Source organism: Haliaeetus leucocephalus, unplaced genomic scaffold (assembly GCF_000737465.1).
Source record: "Haliaeetus leucocephalus isolate CR32 unplaced genomic scaffold, Haliaeetus_leucocephalus-4.0 Scaffold224, whole genome shotgun sequence".
Classification (NCBI taxonomy): Eukaryota; Metazoa; Chordata; class Aves; order Accipitriformes; family Accipitridae; genus Haliaeetus; species Haliaeetus leucocephalus.
In genome coordinates, this window is record NW_010972660.1 from 689,062 (window position 1) to 708,579 (window position 19,518).

General features: G+C 51.9%; 3 protein-coding genes across 9 annotated transcripts in view; all 3 read left to right on the plus strand.

The window, feature by feature from the left end:
• The first annotated feature begins 267 nt into the window (after positions 1-267).
• Positions 268-6,512, plus strand: NME3 (NME/NM23 nucleoside diphosphate kinase 3). Of its 4 annotated transcripts, XR_774299.1 has the most exons (7): positions 268-351; positions 457-587; positions 1,105-1,206; positions 1,534-1,646; positions 2,594-2,730; positions 4,490-4,611; positions 6,402-6,512. XR_774299.1 is itself a non-coding variant. In XM_010567030.1 (6 exons), the coding sequence occupies exons 1-5, from the start codon at positions 306-308 to the stop codon at positions 2,709-2,711; spliced, it is 510 nt and encodes a 169-aa protein (XP_010565332.1). In that variant the 5' UTR covers positions 268-305; the 3' UTR covers positions 2,712-2,730; positions 4,490-4,780. The 4 variants fall into 4 exon arrangements, 3 of the variants coding, with proteins under 3 accessions (XP_010565332.1, XP_010565331.1, XP_010565330.1); XM_010567030.1 differs by lacking the exon at positions 6,402-6,512 and having other exon boundaries at positions 4,490-4,780; XM_010567029.1 differs by lacking the exons at positions 4,490-4,611; positions 6,402-6,512 and adding an exon at positions 4,011-4,067.
• Positions 6,513-6,546: 34 nt separating this feature from the next.
• Positions 6,547-14,842, plus strand: LOC104831445 (ubinuclein-1-like). Of its 4 annotated transcripts, XM_010567024.1 has the most exons (10): positions 6,547-6,784; positions 7,987-8,082; positions 8,369-8,500; positions 9,178-9,281; positions 11,679-11,808; positions 12,034-12,152; positions 12,633-12,761; positions 13,685-13,828; positions 14,275-14,466; positions 14,754-14,842. In XM_010567024.1, exons 1-9 carry the CDS (start codon positions 6,551-6,553, stop codon positions 14,327-14,329), a joined length of 1,143 nt encoding a protein of 380 aa, XP_010565326.1. In that variant the 5' UTR covers positions 6,547-6,550; the 3' UTR covers positions 14,330-14,466; positions 14,754-14,842. The 4 variants fall into 4 exon arrangements, with proteins under 4 accessions (XP_010565326.1, XP_010565327.1, XP_010565329.1 ...); XM_010567025.1 differs by lacking the exons at positions 13,685-13,828; positions 14,275-14,466; positions 14,754-14,842 and adding an exon at positions 12,855-13,212; XM_010567027.1 differs by lacking the exons at positions 13,685-13,828; positions 14,275-14,466; positions 14,754-14,842 and adding an exon at positions 12,972-13,212.
• Positions 14,843-19,404: 4,562 nt separating this feature from the next.
• The window catches only part of LOC104831467 (ubinuclein-1-like), a gene marked incomplete at its 3' end in the record, with an annotated part of 5,146 nt that continues 5,032 nt past the window's right edge, over positions 19,405-19,518 (plus strand). The window contains exon 1 of the mRNA XM_010567054.1: positions 19,405-19,460. The remainder of the gene's footprint in view (positions 19,461-19,518) is intronic.

Below are 19,518 nucleotides of genomic sequence, written 5' to 3' on the forward strand. Positions count from 1 at the left end.
GGGTCGCGGGGCTCGGGCTCGCTCTCAGGCTCCGACTCGGAGACCGCCCAGGCGGCCGCTCGCCGGGCCGCACACCCCGGGCCGAGCCGCTCGCTCCCGGCCATAGCCGAGCCGCCGGCAACCGGGAGGCGCTAGGCCCTGCCCGTTGCCACGGGAACGGGGGGGGCAGCGCACCCCTCTATCGGCCCCGCCGCTCCTCGGCCCCGGCACGATAGTTCCGCCCGAGGCGGGTGTCGGGGCGGGCGCAGGGGCGCTGAGAGCGCGGGGCGGGGCGGGGGCGCGGCCCCTTTAAGAGCGGCGCCGCCATGATCTGCTTGGTGCTGGGGCTGTTCGCCGGCCTCTTCCAGAGCGGTGCGGGCTGGGCCGGGACCCCGCTTCCCCTGTGCCCCCGCGGCTGAGGAGCCCGGGTTGGTCTCCTTCTCCCTCTCCTCTCACGCCTCCGCCCTCTCCTTGCAGCCTGTAGCGGGGTCAACGAGCGCACCTTCGTGGCCATCAAACCGGACGGGGTCCAGCGGCACCTGGTCGGGGAGATCATCCGGCGGTTCGAGAGGAAGGGCCTGCAGCTGGTGGGGCTGAAGCTCCTGCAGGTGAGCGGCCCGGCCGGTACCGCCGCCGCCAGGGCGGGGGGGGGGGCCCCTGGGGCCGGGGGTGCCAGGCTGAAGTGAGGCCCTACAGGCCCCGGCTCTGCTGGTAACTGCCGGGGGGGTTCTACCTGCCTTCCAGCTTGTATAGGCTGCTGTTGTTATTCGGGCACCAAATCCCTCACAGGTCAGAGGGGGGTTGGCACCCAGGTGCCTAAACTGATTCTGGAGGAGTGGTACCAGTTGTGGGGAGCGTGCCTGCCGTTTGCTGTGTCCGTGCTCCAGGGCTCTCCTACGTGGCTGTTGTAAGCTGGCAGGTGTTGCTCCTCTGACCTAGAAACTTCTCCCCTCTGTGTGTCAGGTTCAGGAAAGCCAAGCCATTTCACTCCTGGAAGTGAGCATCTGTGCAGGACCTCAATTGTAACGTGGCACTATCCAGCTTTTCGTGCATCTCTCAGGTGTAGGCCTTGCCCAAATCGCCACCTGCTCAGAGCAGACTAACATTTGTGCTCTTTGTGCTCAGGCCTCAGAGGAGCTGCTGAAAGAGCACTACATCGCCCTTCGTGATCGTCCCTTCTACAGCCGGCTGGTGAAGTACATGAGCTCTGGGCCTGTGGTGGCCATGGTGAGTGCTGGCCAGGTTCTCTAGAACGAAGGAGCAGAAAGTAAGTGCAATGTTTAAGCAGTATTGGCTTGTGGTCCAATGGAGACAAGGTAGCCTCTCTCTTCAGAGGGCCCCTTGAAGCTGTACTGAACTGCAGAGACGTTTTCTGTGGTAAATTAAATCCACAGACAATTCTGATTATTTTCCAAAATCAACTTTTGAAGACTGTTTACAGAGAGACCTTTTCCTGGCTCTCACTCAGGTGGATCAGATGGGGAATTTAGAGGACAGATGATATGACCTGCTGGGGGAGTTGTGGAAGCTGATTCTTGTTTTGCTGTCACGTAGGTCTGGCAGGGCCTGGATGTGGTCAAGACAGTTCGCACAATGATTGGGGAGACTAACCCAGCTGAATCCAGGCCTGGCACCATCCGAGGAGACTTCTGCGTTGAAGTCAGCAAGTGAGAGCTTTGGCTTTTTGTTCCCTCAGTATTTCAGGGCATCCTTTCCAGGCATTCCTGTGCAAGGCCTGCCCTGCCAGTCTGCATCTGTGGCGCAGAGCTTCTCCCTTCTGTGCTCAGATCAGAGCTGTCTCCCTCTGACAGCTTGCAGAGCAGCCCTGGCAGGACAAGCTGCCCTCTGCCTCCTGGGCTTGCTTTCCTAGAAGGAGGAACCTGGGTTTGTGTCTTTCCTGCCTCCTGAGGCCTTGTCTGTTGAAAGCAGGTGGGATTTGCTTGTCTTTTTTTCTCCAGGGAATCAGGACTGTCAGGCCATGAAGAGGAAGGGAGGAGGCCTCTCAGTCCTTTCCTGGGGACCAGGGCACCTGGAGAGCTGCTCTAGCTCCACTGGGCATCTGAGTCTGTAACAAAAGCCAAGCGGGAGCTCTACATGTGCTAGGGCTCAGCACTGGTGAAGATCCACAGGTGGTGACCTTGGGTGCCTGCAGCCTGGCTTGTGGTAGACACTGCTTTTAACAAACCCTCCTGGCTTAGGTTTCTGTTTTGTGGTGTCTGATACCAAACCTGCTTCAATGGACCTACTTTGACAGAAGGAAGGGGGGAAATCTGGAGGCAAAACTTGAATTACTGTCGTAAAACCAAAGCAAACCCCAGATCAACAGCCACTTGCAGCTTGTCCTGTAGCAAAGAAATGGTTCCTTATAATGGGAGGAAGGAGTGCTGGCAACTAGCAGCTCCTGCACATCCATGACCTAAGCCATGTTCAGCGTAACCATGAACAGCCCCTGAGCTGCAAGGAAGAGGGCTGTGCAGTGGGAAAGAATATTGTAGGATGTGACTGGCTCAATCAGTTTAATGAAATTGGTCAAGGTGAAATTTTCCAAATTGCACCTTCCTTCTCCCACCTTTCTCTGCTTAGTGCCAGCTGATCCCTTTCTTCTTCCCCATAGGAATGTGATCCATGGCAGTGACTCAGTTGAGAGTGCCCAGCAGGAAATCTCCCTCTGGTTCCACCCGGAGGAGCTGACTTGCTGGGAGGACACGGCCGAGCACTGGATCTACGCGTGAGAAGAGCAGCCTGAGGGAAGTACGTCTTCCTGACTGGGCACAGGGTTTTTCCATCCATTTCATTGCAGCTGCTTGGGCTGGCTGTGGATCCTGGTGCGGTGTCGCGTGCTTTGGGGGTTTCTGTTCTGTGGGTGGGTGGAGGGGTGCTGGTCTGTGTATGTAACTCTGTGGCTCAGCTCCCTGCAAGAGTAGCTGTTTCTTTTTTTCTTCTCTCTGCTGTAATAAGTAGGTAGTTGGTATTGTTGCTTTGTTTGCTGCAGTATCTTAAATACCAAATAGCTCAAGGCGATTTATTGAAGTGAAAACTGGGCTCTATGCCCATTCCTGTGTGTTCTCAGACCTGCCTGGCACAGGAGAATGTGTGCTCCTTGCTGCTGGGAGAGGTGCTTTGGTCGCTACAAGGTGATGTGATAGATGTCATCTACCTGCATTTCTGTAAGGTTCTTCACCAAAGGCTTTTAAAGAATTAGGGCGCTATGCGGTAAGGAGGAAAGTTTCCCCCCGGGGTAAGAGCTTGTTGCAAGACAAGGAATGAAGGACAGGACAAATAGCTTGCTTTCCCTTGGTGGGATCTTTGTGTGCCAGGGCTGCTACAAGTTTACCCAGCTTCAGATGTGATTAGTGAGTCCATGGAAGGAAGATTCACCAAATGCTGTTAAACACACAGTTTGTCTGGCTCTGGTTCCTGGCTGCAGGTGCTGGGAGCAGGGAAGCAGCTTCTCCAGGTCTGCTTTGGTTCTCTGCGGGCCTCCGATGCTGGCTGCATGGCTGCTGGCCTGACCCAGCACAGTTGGTCTCATGCTGTCCCTCCATGGTGACTGACACACGCTAGTGAAGCAGCAGCACTGCACAAACCACAGAAGTAGAAGGGGGAGAGTGAGGTGGGGAAGGATCTGTAGATTTGGGGCTCAGGAAGGACTGGGAGGGCTATTTAGTCCTCTCTCATGTGCAGTGCAGGCTGTGGAGTCCTGGCACCAAGCTCTGGGAGATCCTGAGATCTTCCTTGTCTGATGGTGGAGCTTCCCTGCCAAGAGGGTTTCTGGAAACCCAGTTTGTAATAGGTTGGACGCCTTGAACCTGCTGTGAACTCTCCCTGGAACATCAAACTCCTCTGAGCTGTGTTGAGTCCGAGCTCCCTGCACAGCCTTGCTGGAACATAAGGGCAGGGACAGTGACAGCGACATGGCACCCTGCTGTGGAATGGGGGCATGGTTAAACCCAGGGAATGAGGTCCCCTGGGGCTTTCCTGCATGTAGGGTGTGGTGTTCTCTCTCCCTCTCTCTCTCTCCCCCCCCCCAGCTTTGTAGCTGCGGGGAAATGAGTGCAGTTTTCTGGGGGCAGAGAGTAAACTGCCCCGGTGGGGCTGAGCGGGGACGTGCCAGCAGTGACACAGGAATGGGCACGGAGGGGATGGAGGGTCTCTCCCTGGTGACCGGGGTTTTCCTCAGCTGCCCGACTGCCACAGCCAGAGCTCCTTCTGCCTTCAGGGCCTTCTCCAGGCGACTGGTTACAGCTCTAAATATGGGTCAGATCTTGTTTGTTCCCGTAACTCGTCCATTTGCTGTTTTTATAATAAACTGTAAAGTTCCATGGTCTCTCCCACTGGTTATTTTCCTCAGGGACTGGGAGGGCGGAGGGGGCGGTGGCCGACGCCTGGGTGCCTCTCGGTGCGCTGAGCGGGGGGATGCGAGCAAGGGCTGTTGACAAAGCGGCTTCGCCAACACCGAGCCGCCGCCGGCCGGCTGGCGGCCGCCATCTTAGCCCTCCCCCTGCCGCAGGTGTGAGGGCCGCGCCCGCGATAGGTCCGCCGTCGTCACGTGGGTTCGACCGGCGGCGAATGTTCGCGCAGCGCTGTGCCCGGCTTCAGCGCGAGAGCAGCGCCCCCTGCAGGCCGGCGGCGGTGAGTGCGGGGAGGCCCTTCCCCTGGTGTGGAGTAATTACAGAGGTGGCTTAGAGATTAAACCCGTATTAAAGGTATGGCATTGTTCACACATTAAGGAAAGGTATAACGTCGAAGAAGCTTTCAGGGTGGAACGCAACGGGTGTGAAAGGGATCCATTCCACAGTGGTTCCCTGTAAAACAGCACGGTGGGTGAAGATCCGTGGCCAGGCTCTGTGAATCGCTGCAGAGATGGGAACTTCATGGTACTGTGGTACTGATAAGCTGCATATTTGCCACCCTGGGCCAATAGTTTGTCATATTTTGACAAAATGCTGTCCTTTGTGTTTGCTCATTATGTCATAATAATACCAAACCACACCTCCATTCCAAAGACTACCGGTCTCCAAAGTGCAACCACCCCTCGCCAAGCCTGTGCTCTGAAACTTTGTTAATCTACAGCTTTAAAAGCAAAGCGAGAGAATTTTATACCAATCATAATAAAGGTATGTGTGACTAGAGTCACTCAAGCTCTACCTTGGAAGAATTGTATAAAAGTGGCCTAAGAAAGGGGGGGTTGTTAGGGAAGGCATCATTGGAAACAAGTCAGGGAAGATACCATGACGGACAACCTCTGACTCCTGGGATCAGCTGACGGGCTGAGCCTTCCCCCCCCCATAGGGACGCCTTTGGGTAAGATCTAGACTATACCGAGCGCTTACTCAGAAAACTTAGAAATCTCTATATAGAGAGTCGCTTTTCTTATTTCACGTGCTGTATTATTCATAATCTCAATGTTTGCACATGCTTTCGCAGACAGTGTATTTATCACCGGCAATCCATAAGAAACTGTATTTCTGTTGCTCTAATAAACTGTGCTATTCGTTAAGCTAGCCGTAAAGGTTTCTTGCTGGGCACTGCCAAACTCTCTAAGTCCGGCCTTGTGAGTCCATGGAGCACGACTAAGCTGAAAGTGCGGTGCACTCTTAGTGCATCTGTAATTGTGAGAGTTCAGTAAGTTGAACGCGACCGGACTAATAGTGCCAAATGGGACATCACTCCGAATCCAAACCTAGCCGCCCCCAGCCCCTCTGATATCGGAGGACAAGCTGGAACACAGGAGGGTTTATTTTCTGCCAAATTACTCTTTCGCGCGACGCCTGGCCAGCGGCGTCCCGCGCCTCCCCCCTCGGCACCAGGGACCCGGTTCCCCTCAGCCCCCCGCGGGTGCCGGGGCCGGGGTCGCTCTCCCCGGGGCTGACGAGAGCCGGTGCCGTTGCCGGCCTGTGAGGCCGTTGCGGGACCCGTTGGTTTAACGGTGTTTCGGGCGGAGTTCTGAGGAGACGGGGCTCTAACCCGAGCTCTCCGCGCTTCCCGGCCCGGCGGGGAGAGGGGACGCGGCTCTGCCCGAGGCGGCCGCAGGGCGGTGGAGCCGGGGGCTGCTCGGGGCGGATCGGAGGGCAGCGGGGATGTGCCGGTGCGCGGCCCGGGGCCGGGCCGGGGGTGTCCGGGCCTCCGCGCAGCGGGAGAGCTGCCGGCCGGAGCGGAGCTCTGGCCCGGGGCGGTGCAGCCCCAGGCCGGCCTTTCTGCCCGGGGCTGCCGGGCCGTGTCCCAGCAAGTCTGGTGGGGTCGTTTGGTTTCCTCGAGAGCTGTATTTCCTTCAGCCTTTCGAAATGGAGTGGTGCGGTGTGGAGATGGAGAGCTGGGGATGGACAGAAGTGACAGCGTGGGGGGCTGTCAACGTCGGAGGGAATTCTGGTTCGAAGACTGACTTCTTCCTTTCTTCCTTTCTTTCTCTTTAATGATTGCAGCAAGGGCTAGCAGCATGGGCATTTGTCATTTCCTGAGAAAACTTTGGAATTAAATGACTTGTTCCACTGCCAACGTCCCAAGTTATCCTTAACCAGACAGTGAAATCTGTATCTGTGCAGCTGGGGACTGGTAAGACTTGGCCATAGCCATGACAGAGCCACGCAGGGTTTCGTTCACCACTCTTCACGGTCCACCGAGCAGCAGCTTTGTGAACTCTGGGAGAGGCAATGGAGAGCAGTGCCAGAACCCTGAACCAGCTGCAAAAACTGTTCGAATTGCACTTACTCTCTTCGAGCCGGACCACAAACGTTGTCCAGAATTTTTTTACCCAGATCTTCTGAAGAGTTGTGAGAAGGTAAAAGGTGGTTCTTCAGAAGACAAGGTAAGTGTCCTTGTGGCCTGTGGGGAACCTGTGTTGTATCTGGAGATTTCAAAGGCTTTTTCGGTATTGCTGTTTTAGTGGTGTTTTGAGAGTTGGTTGTGTGTTAGCTGTGAGGTGCTGAGAGGTGGAAGGAGAGCAGTTAGGCATCCTGCAGGCAGAAGAACTGGCTTCCAGGCAGGGGTTCTTGTCATCAGGCCACACTGTTGCAGTCCCTTGCCTTGGCTGGAATCTCACGTCGGAAAGGTGATGTGTTGGTGGCAGAGTGTGGGAGGTAATGCTCGTGTTGTTTGGAATTGCTTGATCTAAAGTGATTTTTGGTACATGGCTTGCTAGGAGCTATGAGGAGCTCTTTTCCAAAGAGCATCAAAAGGAGAGATGCTTCTACGATAGGTGGCTGTATCTTTTTTGGGACCCTGCCCTACTAAACATGAACATTTCCACCTTAGTGGCTGGCATCTCTTCCTGTGTGGTGGACGTGGTGCTTTGAGGCGTTGCCTGACAATTCTGTTTGCCTGTTGAAAGCCGTTTCTCAGGACACAATGGCGTGCAAACTTCTGTAGCATCTGATCTTTGTCTTATGGGTGTTTTTCTATGAAAAGAAAGTTGATTGGATTCTGCTAATTTTTACTGTTGCTCTTCAGAACTGTTTAGCAGTCAGTTGATGCGTTGTGCTGCTTTTTGGGGGGGGAGGGGTTGAGAGTCAGGAGAAGCAGAGACAGGTACGGAACTAGCTGAGAGAGCACCCAAAACCTGGAGACATTCTCAGAATACTGTACTAAAGGTTGATTTGTTTGAGCTTCTGCCTGGATGTTCTAGTTGTGATGCATTTAATGCATAGGTTATTGGTGGCAGTGTGACAGGATTGATTCTGATGTTTTTTTCTCGCTTATTTGTAAAGAAGACAGACTGTGCTGATCCTTTTAATGGTGATGAAAAAGAAAAGCATGAAGAGGAGGCTCTTGCTAGGAAGTTTGAAGAAAAACATGTTTGTTTATCTTCCTTATATTATGTTATCCCTTAGAATTGGCAATGCTGTTCAGCTCTCAACCAGTTAACGCTGGTTGGGTTCTGCTGCTGCTAGGAGCAAAAAAGGTCTCATTCACTTTTCTGCACTGGAGCCAATGTCAGTGTCCTGTATCAGGGCTATCCCTGTGGTAACTGGAAAAGAAAGATGAAGACGTTGTCAATCTCTTATTGTTTAGGGTGGCAAGAGACGTAGAAAGGACCGTATTCAGGACTTGATTGATATGGGGTATGGATACGACGAATCTGACTCCTTCATTGATAATTCTGAAGCAGTGAGTACTGGGGCAGGTGTGAGGGTGGTTAAAGGCAGCTGCCTGGGGGGGTCTGAGCTGGCACCTGGGGAGAACCCAAACTGGGTGCAAGCCAGGAGTGTGCCAGGGCTGGGGAACGAGAGATCCTGGGGCAACCATGTGGCAGGAGAATGCTGGTTAGCAGGCATGTCCATAGCCCTGTCTGTTCTTGGGGGAGCCAAATCCCATGCCATTCTCCAAGCAGCTCAGCTACAGAGTAAAGTAACAAAGCTTACAGTGCCAATAGATTGTTCTCTGTTATTTCCAGTATGATGAGCTTGTTCCGGCTTCTCTTACTACAAAGTATGGAGGGTTTTACATCAACTCAGGAACACTGGAATTCCGTTCAGCGTCTGAATCTGAAGATGACTATGTTAAAGAGAAAAAGAAGTGTCCCAAGGTCAGCAAGCCAGCTTTCTGAATTACTTCTTCTGTTAGAGTTTGGAGGGTTTGCTGGATGGAAGTGTGTTGACATTCCAAGTAGAGTGAGATTTGTGAATTGATGTGAAGAGAATAGGGATGAGCACTTGAAATCCCATTCTGTCTGCATATTTGATAGTAAAATGAAACATGTCTGCCACGGATGAGACTCTGGTGGGGTTGCCTGGTTCCTAGAGTAGAGGTGACAGCAGCCCCTTGTCACTCTGAAAAGTCGCTTAGTATTATGAGGATGCCAAGATATGTGTGAGGGTTCTTTTCTTTCTCATCTGAGGCATGCTGGAGACTCTGCTGGGAAGCTAGTGCTCCTCTTTGGTGTCAGCATCTGTTGGCAACAACCTGCTTTTCACAATGCTGAAGTGAGGTGGCTATGAGGGGAAACAGCAGGAGCACCTGGCATCCCTTCACCTTTATTGATGGGATTGTCTCTGGTGCAAAAGCTAGGTGTGCTGTGAAGTGTTGAAGACAGTGTGTACCAGAACCATGGTGATAGATGTCTGGGGTTTGGGTTAATGTGTCCGGTGGGGAAGGAGCTGTTCTCACATTCTTGGGAGAGGGCCCGAAGTGGCTCTGGGGGATCAGGTCCAATTCCTTGAGCAGGAGTTGCTTTGATTTTGACTTGGTTTTAACCCTCTCCAGAAGCGGAAGTTGAAAGATGGAGGTGAAAAAATGAAGAAGAAGAAGAAAGATGATTCTTATGACAAGGAGAAGAAATCCAAAAAGTCCAAGTTTCCAAAAGCTGGGTAAGGAGGAGGAGGAGGAGGAAGAGGCGGAGGAGGGAATGCTTGCTGCTTGACAGCTTGCTTCAGGTGGCATTTGTTATGCTGCAGTAGTACCTGTTGCAGTGGGGGGTGGCTTGAGTGCATGCTGCATAAACACCAGGAGGTGAACCCCCGTTGCTTCCAAAGTGGGAGAAAAAAGGCAGCTGACAATCAGGGAAGGAGCAGAGCTCCACAGCAAGAGTGTCCCAGCAAAGAGGGTCAGAGCTAGCTGCAGTGTTGGTGTTTCTTGGAGCTCTGTTTAGGCGCTAATGGTGGGAGCAGATACTGGAGAGCCTGAACAGAAGGAAAAGGTATTTGCTGTCCTGGCTTTAGTAGGCAAAAAGCATCAAGCTGCTGTCATGCTAACTCTCTCTTGCTTCAGTTCCTCTGCAGTAGTTGTTTGTGCATTTCCCAATCTTCCTTGCTGGAATAATGCGTGTAGCTAAATAAGAGCATAACTTAGTGGAGATGGTTTAAGCTCCATCATCTCTCTGCAGTGAGGAAGGACTTGTACATCAATGCGAGACTTGCACTGTGGCAGCCCTGTCCTTGATGTGAGCAGTTGCACAGGTGCTGAACCTGTTGCATGAGTCTTTCTCCTTCCCCTCGGTTTCAGGTTGCACAGCTGTGAAGAGCTTTACCTTGGGATCTTTAGAGTAGGGGGCCATGGGTGGAAAGACAGTTGCTCTGTGGAGGGCAGCTACACTCTAGACCTTAAAAATGGAAGCCATGGCTTATTTGTGAAGTTGAGTTGAGAGGCAGAGAAGTGTGCAGAACAGCAGTGTTGTGTATCCTCAAGTCTCCCTGATTTCCGATAGATGGGTATATTTTCCTCTGCTCAAGTAGAATCTGATTTAGGGTAGTTCCATTAAACATCATCCAACTTTCCTGTCATTCCCCACCTGTTGTTTCATGGGCAACACTTATTGAATCTGACATAGGAGTCGTGGGACAAATGGATTCAGAAAGCATAGAGGATTACAGAAAAGGAACTGAAACTTAAAATTTAAAGTTGGGTAAGTGAACACCTGATAGATAAGTTATTAAAAAAAGAGAGAGATAACTGAATGAAAATGCCTTATGTCGTTTAGGGTATCTGGTTCCAGGTGAAGTGTCAGGACTTCAGTCTTATCCTTAACTCTCAGGTATGACTTTAGGATCATAGAATCATAGAGTATCTCAAGTTGGAAGGGACCCATAAGGATCATCGAGTCCTCGCAGGACAACCTGAAACTGAACCATATGACTAAGAGCAGTGTCCAGACGCTCCTTGAACTCTGACAGGCTTGGTGCCATGACCACTTCCCTGGGGAGCCTGTTCCAGTGACTGACCACCCTCTTGGTGAAGAACCCTTTCCTAAAATCCAATCTGAACTTCCCCTGATGCAGCTTCATTCCATTTCTTTGTGTCCTATCGCTGGTCACCAGAGAGAGGACATCAGCACCTTCCCCTCCACTGCCCCCATTTAAGGAAGGTGTAGACTGCGATGAGGTCACCCCTCAGCCTCCTCCAAGCTGAATAAGCAGCAGGACCTTGAGAGGCCACAGAATATTTTTCTGGTGTAATTGGTTAAGGGGCTAAGCCTTTCCAGGGGATTGGAGCATATGGCTGAAGTGAACTGGGATGAAGGTATCCTCGTCTCTTCCCCTTCATCTTGTATTCAGTTCCCTTCCCTCCTCCACACTTTGTTTACAGCTTTACAGTGTTAGATGCAAGTAAGGAGAAGAAGAAATACTCCGGCCCTGTTAGTGTCAAAGAAATGCTGAAGAAGTTTCAGAAAGAGGAGGATGCTCAGAAGAAAAAAGATGAAGAGCAGAAAGTGGAGACTCCTTCGCTGGCAGAACCTCCAGCCCCAAGGGTGGTGGAGGCGATGCCTGACCCTTTGCTCTCACTCTTTGGCCATGCCAGTGATAACGACCTGCTTCAGGCAGTGACGGCTATGGACTCGTTAACTGACCTAGACCTGGAGCAGCTCCTCAGTGAATCCCCAGAAGGGAGCCCCTTTCCTGATGTGGAGGATGGGAGCGATCCTATTGGGATGGGCTTGGAGCAGGACTTCAAGCAACTGCCATCCCTCCCAGAAGGCCTGCCAGCCCCCTGCACTTCAGCTGCCAGGAAGAACTGCAGAATAAATGAGGCCGCTGACATCCTTTTGTTCTTTTTCCAGATACTCTGAAACTAGATTAAAAGGCATAGTTTGGGATAGAGGGCTTGAGTGTGTTGATTCTAAAATCTAAAGAACCGTCATGTAGTTTGGCTTGTACTTTGTCCCCCTCTCCCTGCCTCCAGCTCCCCAAGTTGCATAAGAGTTGCATTTATGTTGCTTAGAGAACCCCTGCCAGGTCCCTGGTCAGTGCTGTGTTTGTCTTGTTCTTCAGCATAGAGCTGCAGACTCGGGAGCTGAACAGCCAGATCCGGTCAGGGGTGTACGCCCACCTGGCTGCTTTCTTCCCATGCAGTAAGGACACTCTGGTCAAGCGTGCCCGTAAGCTTTATCTCTACGAGCAGGTGAGTGAATTTGGCAGCACAGCCCTGCCTCGTGTGCATGTTACCCCTGATCTCCAGAGCACGGTTGTTGTCTGCCTAACGTGGTGCTGTCCTCCACTGAGCATGGTTCAGGCAGCACATCTGGTGGTGTGGATTCAGAACTGGCCAGGTCTCGACCTGCCAGATTTGGGTGTCTTGGCTGGAACACACCACGCGGAACTTCATTCTGTTCTGTGACTGCTCTAGGGTGGCCGCTTGAAGGAACCTCTACAGAAGCTAAAGGAAGCCATTGGAAGGGCCATGCCAGAGCAGATGGCCAAGTACCAGGAGGAATGCCAAGCCCATACTCAGGCCAAGTTTGCCAAGTAAGCTCCTTGTTTGCTTGTTATGCATCTGTAGCTCTTCTCAGCAGGCTCCCTGTGAGCTGTAGGCTGCTTTCATGAAGTTTGCCACCTATTTTTGTTCTGTAGTTAAAAATTGCTGACGGGCATCAATTGGCCTAATTAAGCTGCGTGCGTTCTTTGTGCTACCTATGGCAATGCCAACTACAGCAGCATCAATGGGACCAGAACTTGGCTGGTGTTTCACTTCTGTGCGGCCATGTCTTTAGGAACGTGGCAGTCTCAGAACAGTAAGGCTGGATTAGTCCCGTGGTCTCTATCACACAATACTGGGAGCTTTCTTAACCTTGAGCACTTTGCTCAGCTTGCACCCTAAGGCCCTCTTCTCATGCGTGTGTTATCACTGACTATTGAAACCTCTGAACAGTGTTGTTCAGAGATACTTAATCCTGTTCTTGAATCTCCAGGACAATGACTTTCACGTTATCTCTGTCCCCGTTTTAGGATGCTGGAAGAGGAAAAGGACAAAGAGCAGCGAGATCGAGTTTGTTCTGATGATGATGAGGATGAAGAAAAGGGAGGGAAGCGTGTCATGGGACCGCGAAAGAAATTTCAATGGAATGATGAAATCAGGTTTGCGTAATTTAGATACTAAGTGAACCCGTGGCTTCTCTTATTCTGTGCAGTTGGAAGTGAAGCATTTTGGTATTTGTATCTTGTTTTCAGAGCAGCGCTGAACATCTGTAGTAACAGTCAGCTTGGAGGTTTGTGGCAGACTGTGGTGTTTATGGAGCCACTGTTGCATTTATTAAATCTCACCCTTATATGCGTTGCAAAATTAAGCTGATTTCAGGCACCGGCCGGCTCTGAGAGAAGTGCTAAGAAGCCTCTGTGCTGAGGCCAAAAGAGAGGGACAGATCTTTGGGAAAAGAAGGAACTTGGCTGAATTGCTGAAATCCTGCAGACTAGACTCTCAACAAGACCAGATGCTGGTTGTGAAAGCACTTAAAGCTAATTGGGGATGGGCGCCCCCGGCACCCAGGTGTCTGACAAAGAACAGAGTGCTGGGTGAAGGGGAGAGTGACGAAAGATAAAATGAGACTCAATCACGCTGTCTTCTTGATCTTATTCTGTACCAAATTGGGGTGCTGCTCCGTAGATGGCTGATTCATTTAGAACAAAGCAAGCTTCACTTCCTGCCTTCTCATTGCCTCTCAGCACGAAGGTCTGCAGAGGGGTTCAGTTCTGTGGTTGTTAATGACGCCTGTAATTCTGGCGCTGGTTTACTACCTCTGCTGTTTCAGGAGATTGAAATGGGAAGGGGTAACAAGGCTTTTCTCCCCTGGCGCATTGATGCGCGTGCACACGCAGAGCGAGGAACGTGCCTTTCCCTTCCTCTTTCCTGTGGAGGCAGTGCAGGGTCGGTTTTATTAGCGAGGTGCTACACAGAGCCAGGCGTGTCTTGGCGTATTTATCCAGCCCTGGATAAACAGAATGACCTCCAACTGGGGAAAGTTAATTCGCGTAACTGTATTTGAAATCTTCCTGTTCTTCAGGGAGCTGCTTTGCCACTTGGTGAAGATTAAGTTGGATGGTTATGACCTTGACAAGAATAAGGCTCAGTCCCTAGAGGATTATGTGAAGACCTTCCTAGATGGAGAGGTGAAGCCCCTTTGGCCAAAAGGCTGGATGCAGGCCAGGTGAGCAAGAATCGAGTTGTACTGTAGGGATTCCTTGTCCTAAGGGACCTCGGAAGGTCATTAGTCCTAACCCTGCTCAAAGAATGGCTAGCTTCAAAGTTAGATCGGAGTGCTCAGGGCCTTGTCCTGTGGAGTTTTGGACATCTCCAAGGATGGAGGTCACCACAGCATCTCTCTGGCTTTTGTTAGCCAAAATGGGAACACGTTAATGCTTACAGCTTTGGGTTCAGAGCACTGAACCATCCCCGGTGGGACACTGCAGGATAGTTCAGGCCTCAAACAACTCTCCAGTGTGCAAACTTAGGATTTACCCTCTTAAACGGTAAAAAAAAAAGAAATATAAACCCTGACAGGCCTTCAAAACAAATGTCCGCTTGTGCTTTGGCTTAGCGATTGCTCCCTGAGGGCCTTTGCCCATCCTTGTCCCCTCTGTGCTTCCTGAACAGATTTTGTCTGGGTGTGGGACAACCAGTCAAAATAAGTCGACGGCCACCCTGCTGACCTGCGACAACCGCAAGGTGAACTTCCACATGGAGTACAGCTGTGGCACTGCTGCCATCCGGGGAAACAAAGAGCTGGCAGACAGGCAGCACTTCTGGGAGATCAAGATGACTTCCCTGATCTATGGCACGGACATGGTACGTGGGGCAGAGTTGCTTATGGGTACACGAACTGTCCAGTATTCTTTGAACAGGACAGCAACCTTCTCCAGCAGTTCGGCTGGGCCGCCTCACTTAGGTAAGGAAACTGGAGCTGGGAGCCTTCAAGTCCATCCTGAAACCTCTGACATAGATTCATCAAAACCTCTGGGTGTTTTGGGCTGTGCCAAGAAACAGAGGGGAGAGCTGGAGGTGGAGTCTTGGTTGTGTTTTGTTGCTCGAAAAGACACTAAGCTTGTGTTCTTCTCTCTGGCCTTGCCTCCCAGATGGTGGGAATTGGGACATCAGATGTGAATCTGGACAAGTACCGCCACACCTTCTGCAGCCTGCTGGGCAAGGACGAGGACAGCTGGGGACTGTCTACACAGGTAACGCAGGCAGGGCAGTGGCAGAGGGCAGGAGGGCTGGAAGGGCAGCAGTGGGCATAAGTGTTGTCCAAAGGGGTTGAGAAGTAAATGATCTGAATGGGATCGAGGCCAAAAAGGCCACCAGGCCTGCAAGTTAATGACAACAGGAGTGGCTGCCTGCAGCCCTTAGCTCTTGGAGCATCTCACCTCGCCTGTGTTTTGCAGACCCCTTAGGACTGGTGTGTGAACCTCCAGGGCACCTGGACTACTGGTTGCACGTCACTGGTTGGGGGTTTCAGTGCCGCTGCCTGCACTCTGGTATTGCAAAACCTCGAGTTTCCTCTTTATGTCACCCACTCTGGGGTGGGAGGGCAGGGATCAGGCAACAGGGGGATTTTTTAGGCACTGAGCAAGGCTGTACCAGTGGGAATTCGCAGTGCAGGAGTTGTGATAGATTAATGGAGCACAGGCTTTCCACTGAATGACTTTTTTTTTTTTCTCCTTATTTTAAGGACTCCTGCATCACAAAGGAGACAAAACCAACTTCTCTTCGAGGTTTGGCCAAGGCTCCATCACTGGGGTGCATTTGGACACGTGGCACGGGACACTCACGTTCTTCAAAAAACACAAGTGCATAGGTAAGAGCAAGGGCAGCCGCAGTGGCTGGCAGGCAGAGGGACTGGGAGGGGGGGGCAGCGCAGCTTTGGCTGAACTCCGAGTTTGGCTGCAGCAGGGCTGCAGGAGAAAATGCTGGCAAAGTAGATGACCAAGGTGTGAAGCAAGTGGGAGGGAAAGTTACATTTGTTGTTTAATAGATGCATTGAAAAGACCTGTTGACTCCAAGGTCCCAGCTCTGTGCAGCAGGTAAACTGCAGCCAAAGAGCTGAGCTTCATCTTCTGACTTGCTCTCAAAGCCATTGCCTCTTCCTGAAGGATCCATCCCTCTTCTCACTGTCAGCAGAGACAAGATTTAAGGTGCCCTCCTGGTTTCAGAGCATACTAGACTCTAGTCAGATCATGGTCTTGACTCATCAAAAGACAAAATCAAAGAGCAGCCCCCTCCTCCTAATTGTCATGTGTTGGTTAGGTATCTGCCATGAACTCCTCACACTGGGGCACGATCGAGCAGCAGCACGTAGGGAAATGGGCTCCTAGAGATGCATCTGCATCACTGTTGTGAAAGAGCAGTTACTTACACGAGCTGTTAGTGATCTTTCTCAAGTCCCTGGTTGTGGGAGCAGCTCGGAACACCTGGCATTTGTTTTTGAGTGAACGTTAGAATTTGTTTTGCTGCATGTTTGCCAAGCCTTTGAAGTAGTTTTACAAGGTCAGGTCGGAGGATGGCCTGGTGTACGCCTGGGAAGATGTGGCTGAAGACAGTCACGAGTATGTGTGTGGAATGTATTTATCTTTAAGTGTTTTGAGGACTGGCAAACATCCCAGCTGAGCCAGATATGCGCTCCTGTTTTAGTAACATATAAGTATGCTGTAAGAGACAACAAAGAGGTCTTTTTGCCGTTGCTTCGGAACCATCTCATCATCCTGAGGGCCTTTTTCACCCGGTGACTTTAATTGCTTTGCATGTTGGCTCCTGCTGCTTCTCCTGTATCAAAGACTGTATTAAACTGTAATAATAAAAGTAGAAACTGTCTTTCATTCCTCTTCCGGCCCTTGGAGGCAGGCGTCTGAAGGCGCTTGTCAAAAATAGCCACGCTAGCATAGCTACCAGCCTGGAGGGGATGTTTTCAATGCAACAATTGTGTGTCACATCTAAAGGAGGTAAAGGCAGTGGAGATTACCTTGCCTCTGCCCCGGGAGGGAGGGTTCTTGTGCTTCCCGCTGAAACACCCGTCTGGCTGGGTGTAGTGGTGCATTTCTTCCCCCTCTCTGGGCTGATCTACAAACTTGGGAAGTCTCGGTAGGCCTTAGCATAAGTGTATTGAGTTGTGCAGTTAAGCATCCCTTGACTGCACCAGGAACTCTTGCATGGCTAAGACAGGGAGCTGCACTGACCATACCAAGGACTGCTGTTGCCCAGTGGAGGCTGAGGATGGGAGTAGGGATAGTCAGTAATTTCCTGACAACCTTGGGACATGTTTCAGTCCTCTCCTGACAGCCTTGGAGCATCCTGTATCTGAATCTTAAGTAATTCTCTGACAGCCTTGGAGCCTTCCTTATTGGAATTGTAACTCATGTGAAACGGTACCAAGGCTACTGGAGTCCCAGTAATTTGCTGATGACTGAAGCCAATCATCTCCCAAACCCATGAACAGCGGTACTAAGTGAGAGCCTTTGAGCTCTCCTGCACTGCAGTGGGCTGCAACCAGCATCTCCCTCCGAGTGGGATGCTTCTCGGAGCTCGCAAACTCTTTGGTTTGCCAAGACCGGAGGTCTGTTGCTGAAAGCTGACAACACTTGGGCTGATACTCTCTGCTCCTTGAGGCTCAATCCTTTGCCCATTGAGAAAGATGCTGAAGCACTTGACGTGAGTATTTTCACTGAACTCAAGGGGAATTTTTAACAGGTATATACCTCTTTTACTTGCTTATGTATATCTCTTAGTGTCTTTGTGCATGTGTGTGTGTACTAACCTGAATATTTTATAGCAAGTATATTACTGCTTTTCATCTATACATAAGTTAACTGTTGTGAACTTTATTCAACTGTGAATGAATCTCTGGCTGCTATTATAATCCTTTTAGATATAAAGCGTTGACCAAGTCTGGGACTAGGAGTGGATCCAGCCACACCTAAGCTCCATCAGGAGTTTAGAAAGCAAGGGGGTCTTCTTTGAACCTTGTGACTCAATGGGAGGGTCTCCCCTACCTTTTTACATTCCTGATCTCTGTAAATCAATTCTAACCCAATTTTCCTTTGTATGTTTCTCTCTTAACCTCTTGCATTGTGGGTTTCATAGTCTTAGTTTGATTCTAACTTAGTTTTCCTTTGTATGTTTCATCTATGTATTAAGTAATAGAGTGAACCTTGCCATCAAATTCTGTGAATTTGCACGTTTATGTAAATTCCTATTAAATCATTCTTTGCTAGTACCACTGGAGGTGATTCTTTTGGCGGTCCAAACCCCTCCATTTTGCGACACTGGGATGGATCTTCAGCGGAGCCAGACTGGTGCCACAGCACCACGTGCTTGTGGCAGCCTGGCAGCAGAACCAGGCGGGCTCTGCCGCTCCTGCAGGACTGGATGCCAACGCCGTTCCAGTCCCTGTGGTTTCTGACTGCTTTCCGCAGGGCCTGCGGTCAGCTTGTGGGGCTTTTCCCCAGCCTTTGACCTCTCCTCCACTGAGCAGCACATTTGTGGATGATTTAGGTCTGAGCTGGCACCATCAGCAGAGGATACTGTGAGAGACAGCACCAAAAGCTTTGCTAAAATCCAAGACCACCACGTCTACCAGCTTCCCTTGGTCAACTCAGTGGGTGACCTGGTCATAAAAAGAAATTAAGTTGGTTAAGCAGGACTTTCTCCTTGTTAACCTGTCCTGGTTATTGTCGTTGACTATGGACAACAGCTGCATTGTCTCTCAAGTGTTTTTCAGTAACTCCTGGAACAACCTTCTCCATGATTCTACCAGGCACTGAAGTGAGACTGACAGGTCTGTAACTACCAGGGTCTTCCTTCTTACCCTCCTTGAAGATTGGGACATTTGCAGTCGATGGGGACCTCTCCAGACTCCCAAGACTGCTGAAAAATAACAGAGAAGTCCTGTGATGACATTGGCCAGCTCTGTTGGTACCCTGGGATGGATCCCATCAGGCCCTGCAGCTGTATGTGCATCCAGCTGGAGCAGCTAGTCCCAAACAAGGGGTCAGGGTCAGCTGGGAGTTTATCATCCCCCCAGTCATGGTCCTCCAGTGCACGGCTCCGGGGGTCCCAGTGCTTACAGCCTTCCTCACAACTTCCACTACTTTCCTATTCTGTTGCCCCTTATCCTCACCTACGTTCCTTAAGTTATACTTAATTCTACCAAATACATCTCAGCTTGTTTAAACACTCCTGGGCCCAAGAGGGGCAGGATGAACGCAGCTTCCCGGAGGCAGGAGTGTGCCACATCATTTATTTCTACCAGGCTCCACCGAGCACTGCTCTGTAAGCGACGGGGCCGCGGACAGCTGCTCTGAGAGCCCCGAAACAGCCGCCGCTGCCACCCCTCAACCTCCGGTGCCGGCCCACGGCCCCCACACCCCTCCCGGGTCCTCCCCACAGCGCCCCAAGGGACCGCGGCGCCGGGCACGGAGCCCCAGCGGCCGCTGCGGCGCGCTCCTCCGGGTCACGGCCGCCCCCTTAGCGCCGGCAGAGCCTCAGCCGCTCTCCCGAGGCGCGGCTCGGGGCGCCGCTTCGCAGCCGCCATCTTGCCCCTCCTTCCCGCCGCCGCGCGAGGGGCAGCCGGGACGGGGCGGCTCCGGCAGCGAGGATAGGTCTGCCCTCATCACGTGGGTAGGCCGGCCGTCAGGGCGCCGTTCCTCCGAGGCGTGACTGCGGCGGCGGCGTCGATTGGGCGCCGGCCGCGCGGCTTCAGCGCGAGGGCAGCGCCCCCCGCACGTGACGTAGGAGCGGGGCTCGGAGTCGGCCCGGGAGTCAGTCGGCAGCGGCCGCGTCCCGCGGCGGCGGTGAGTGCGGGGCGGCCCGTCCCTTCCTCTTCCCCCGCCCGGCCCCGCCGCCGCCGCC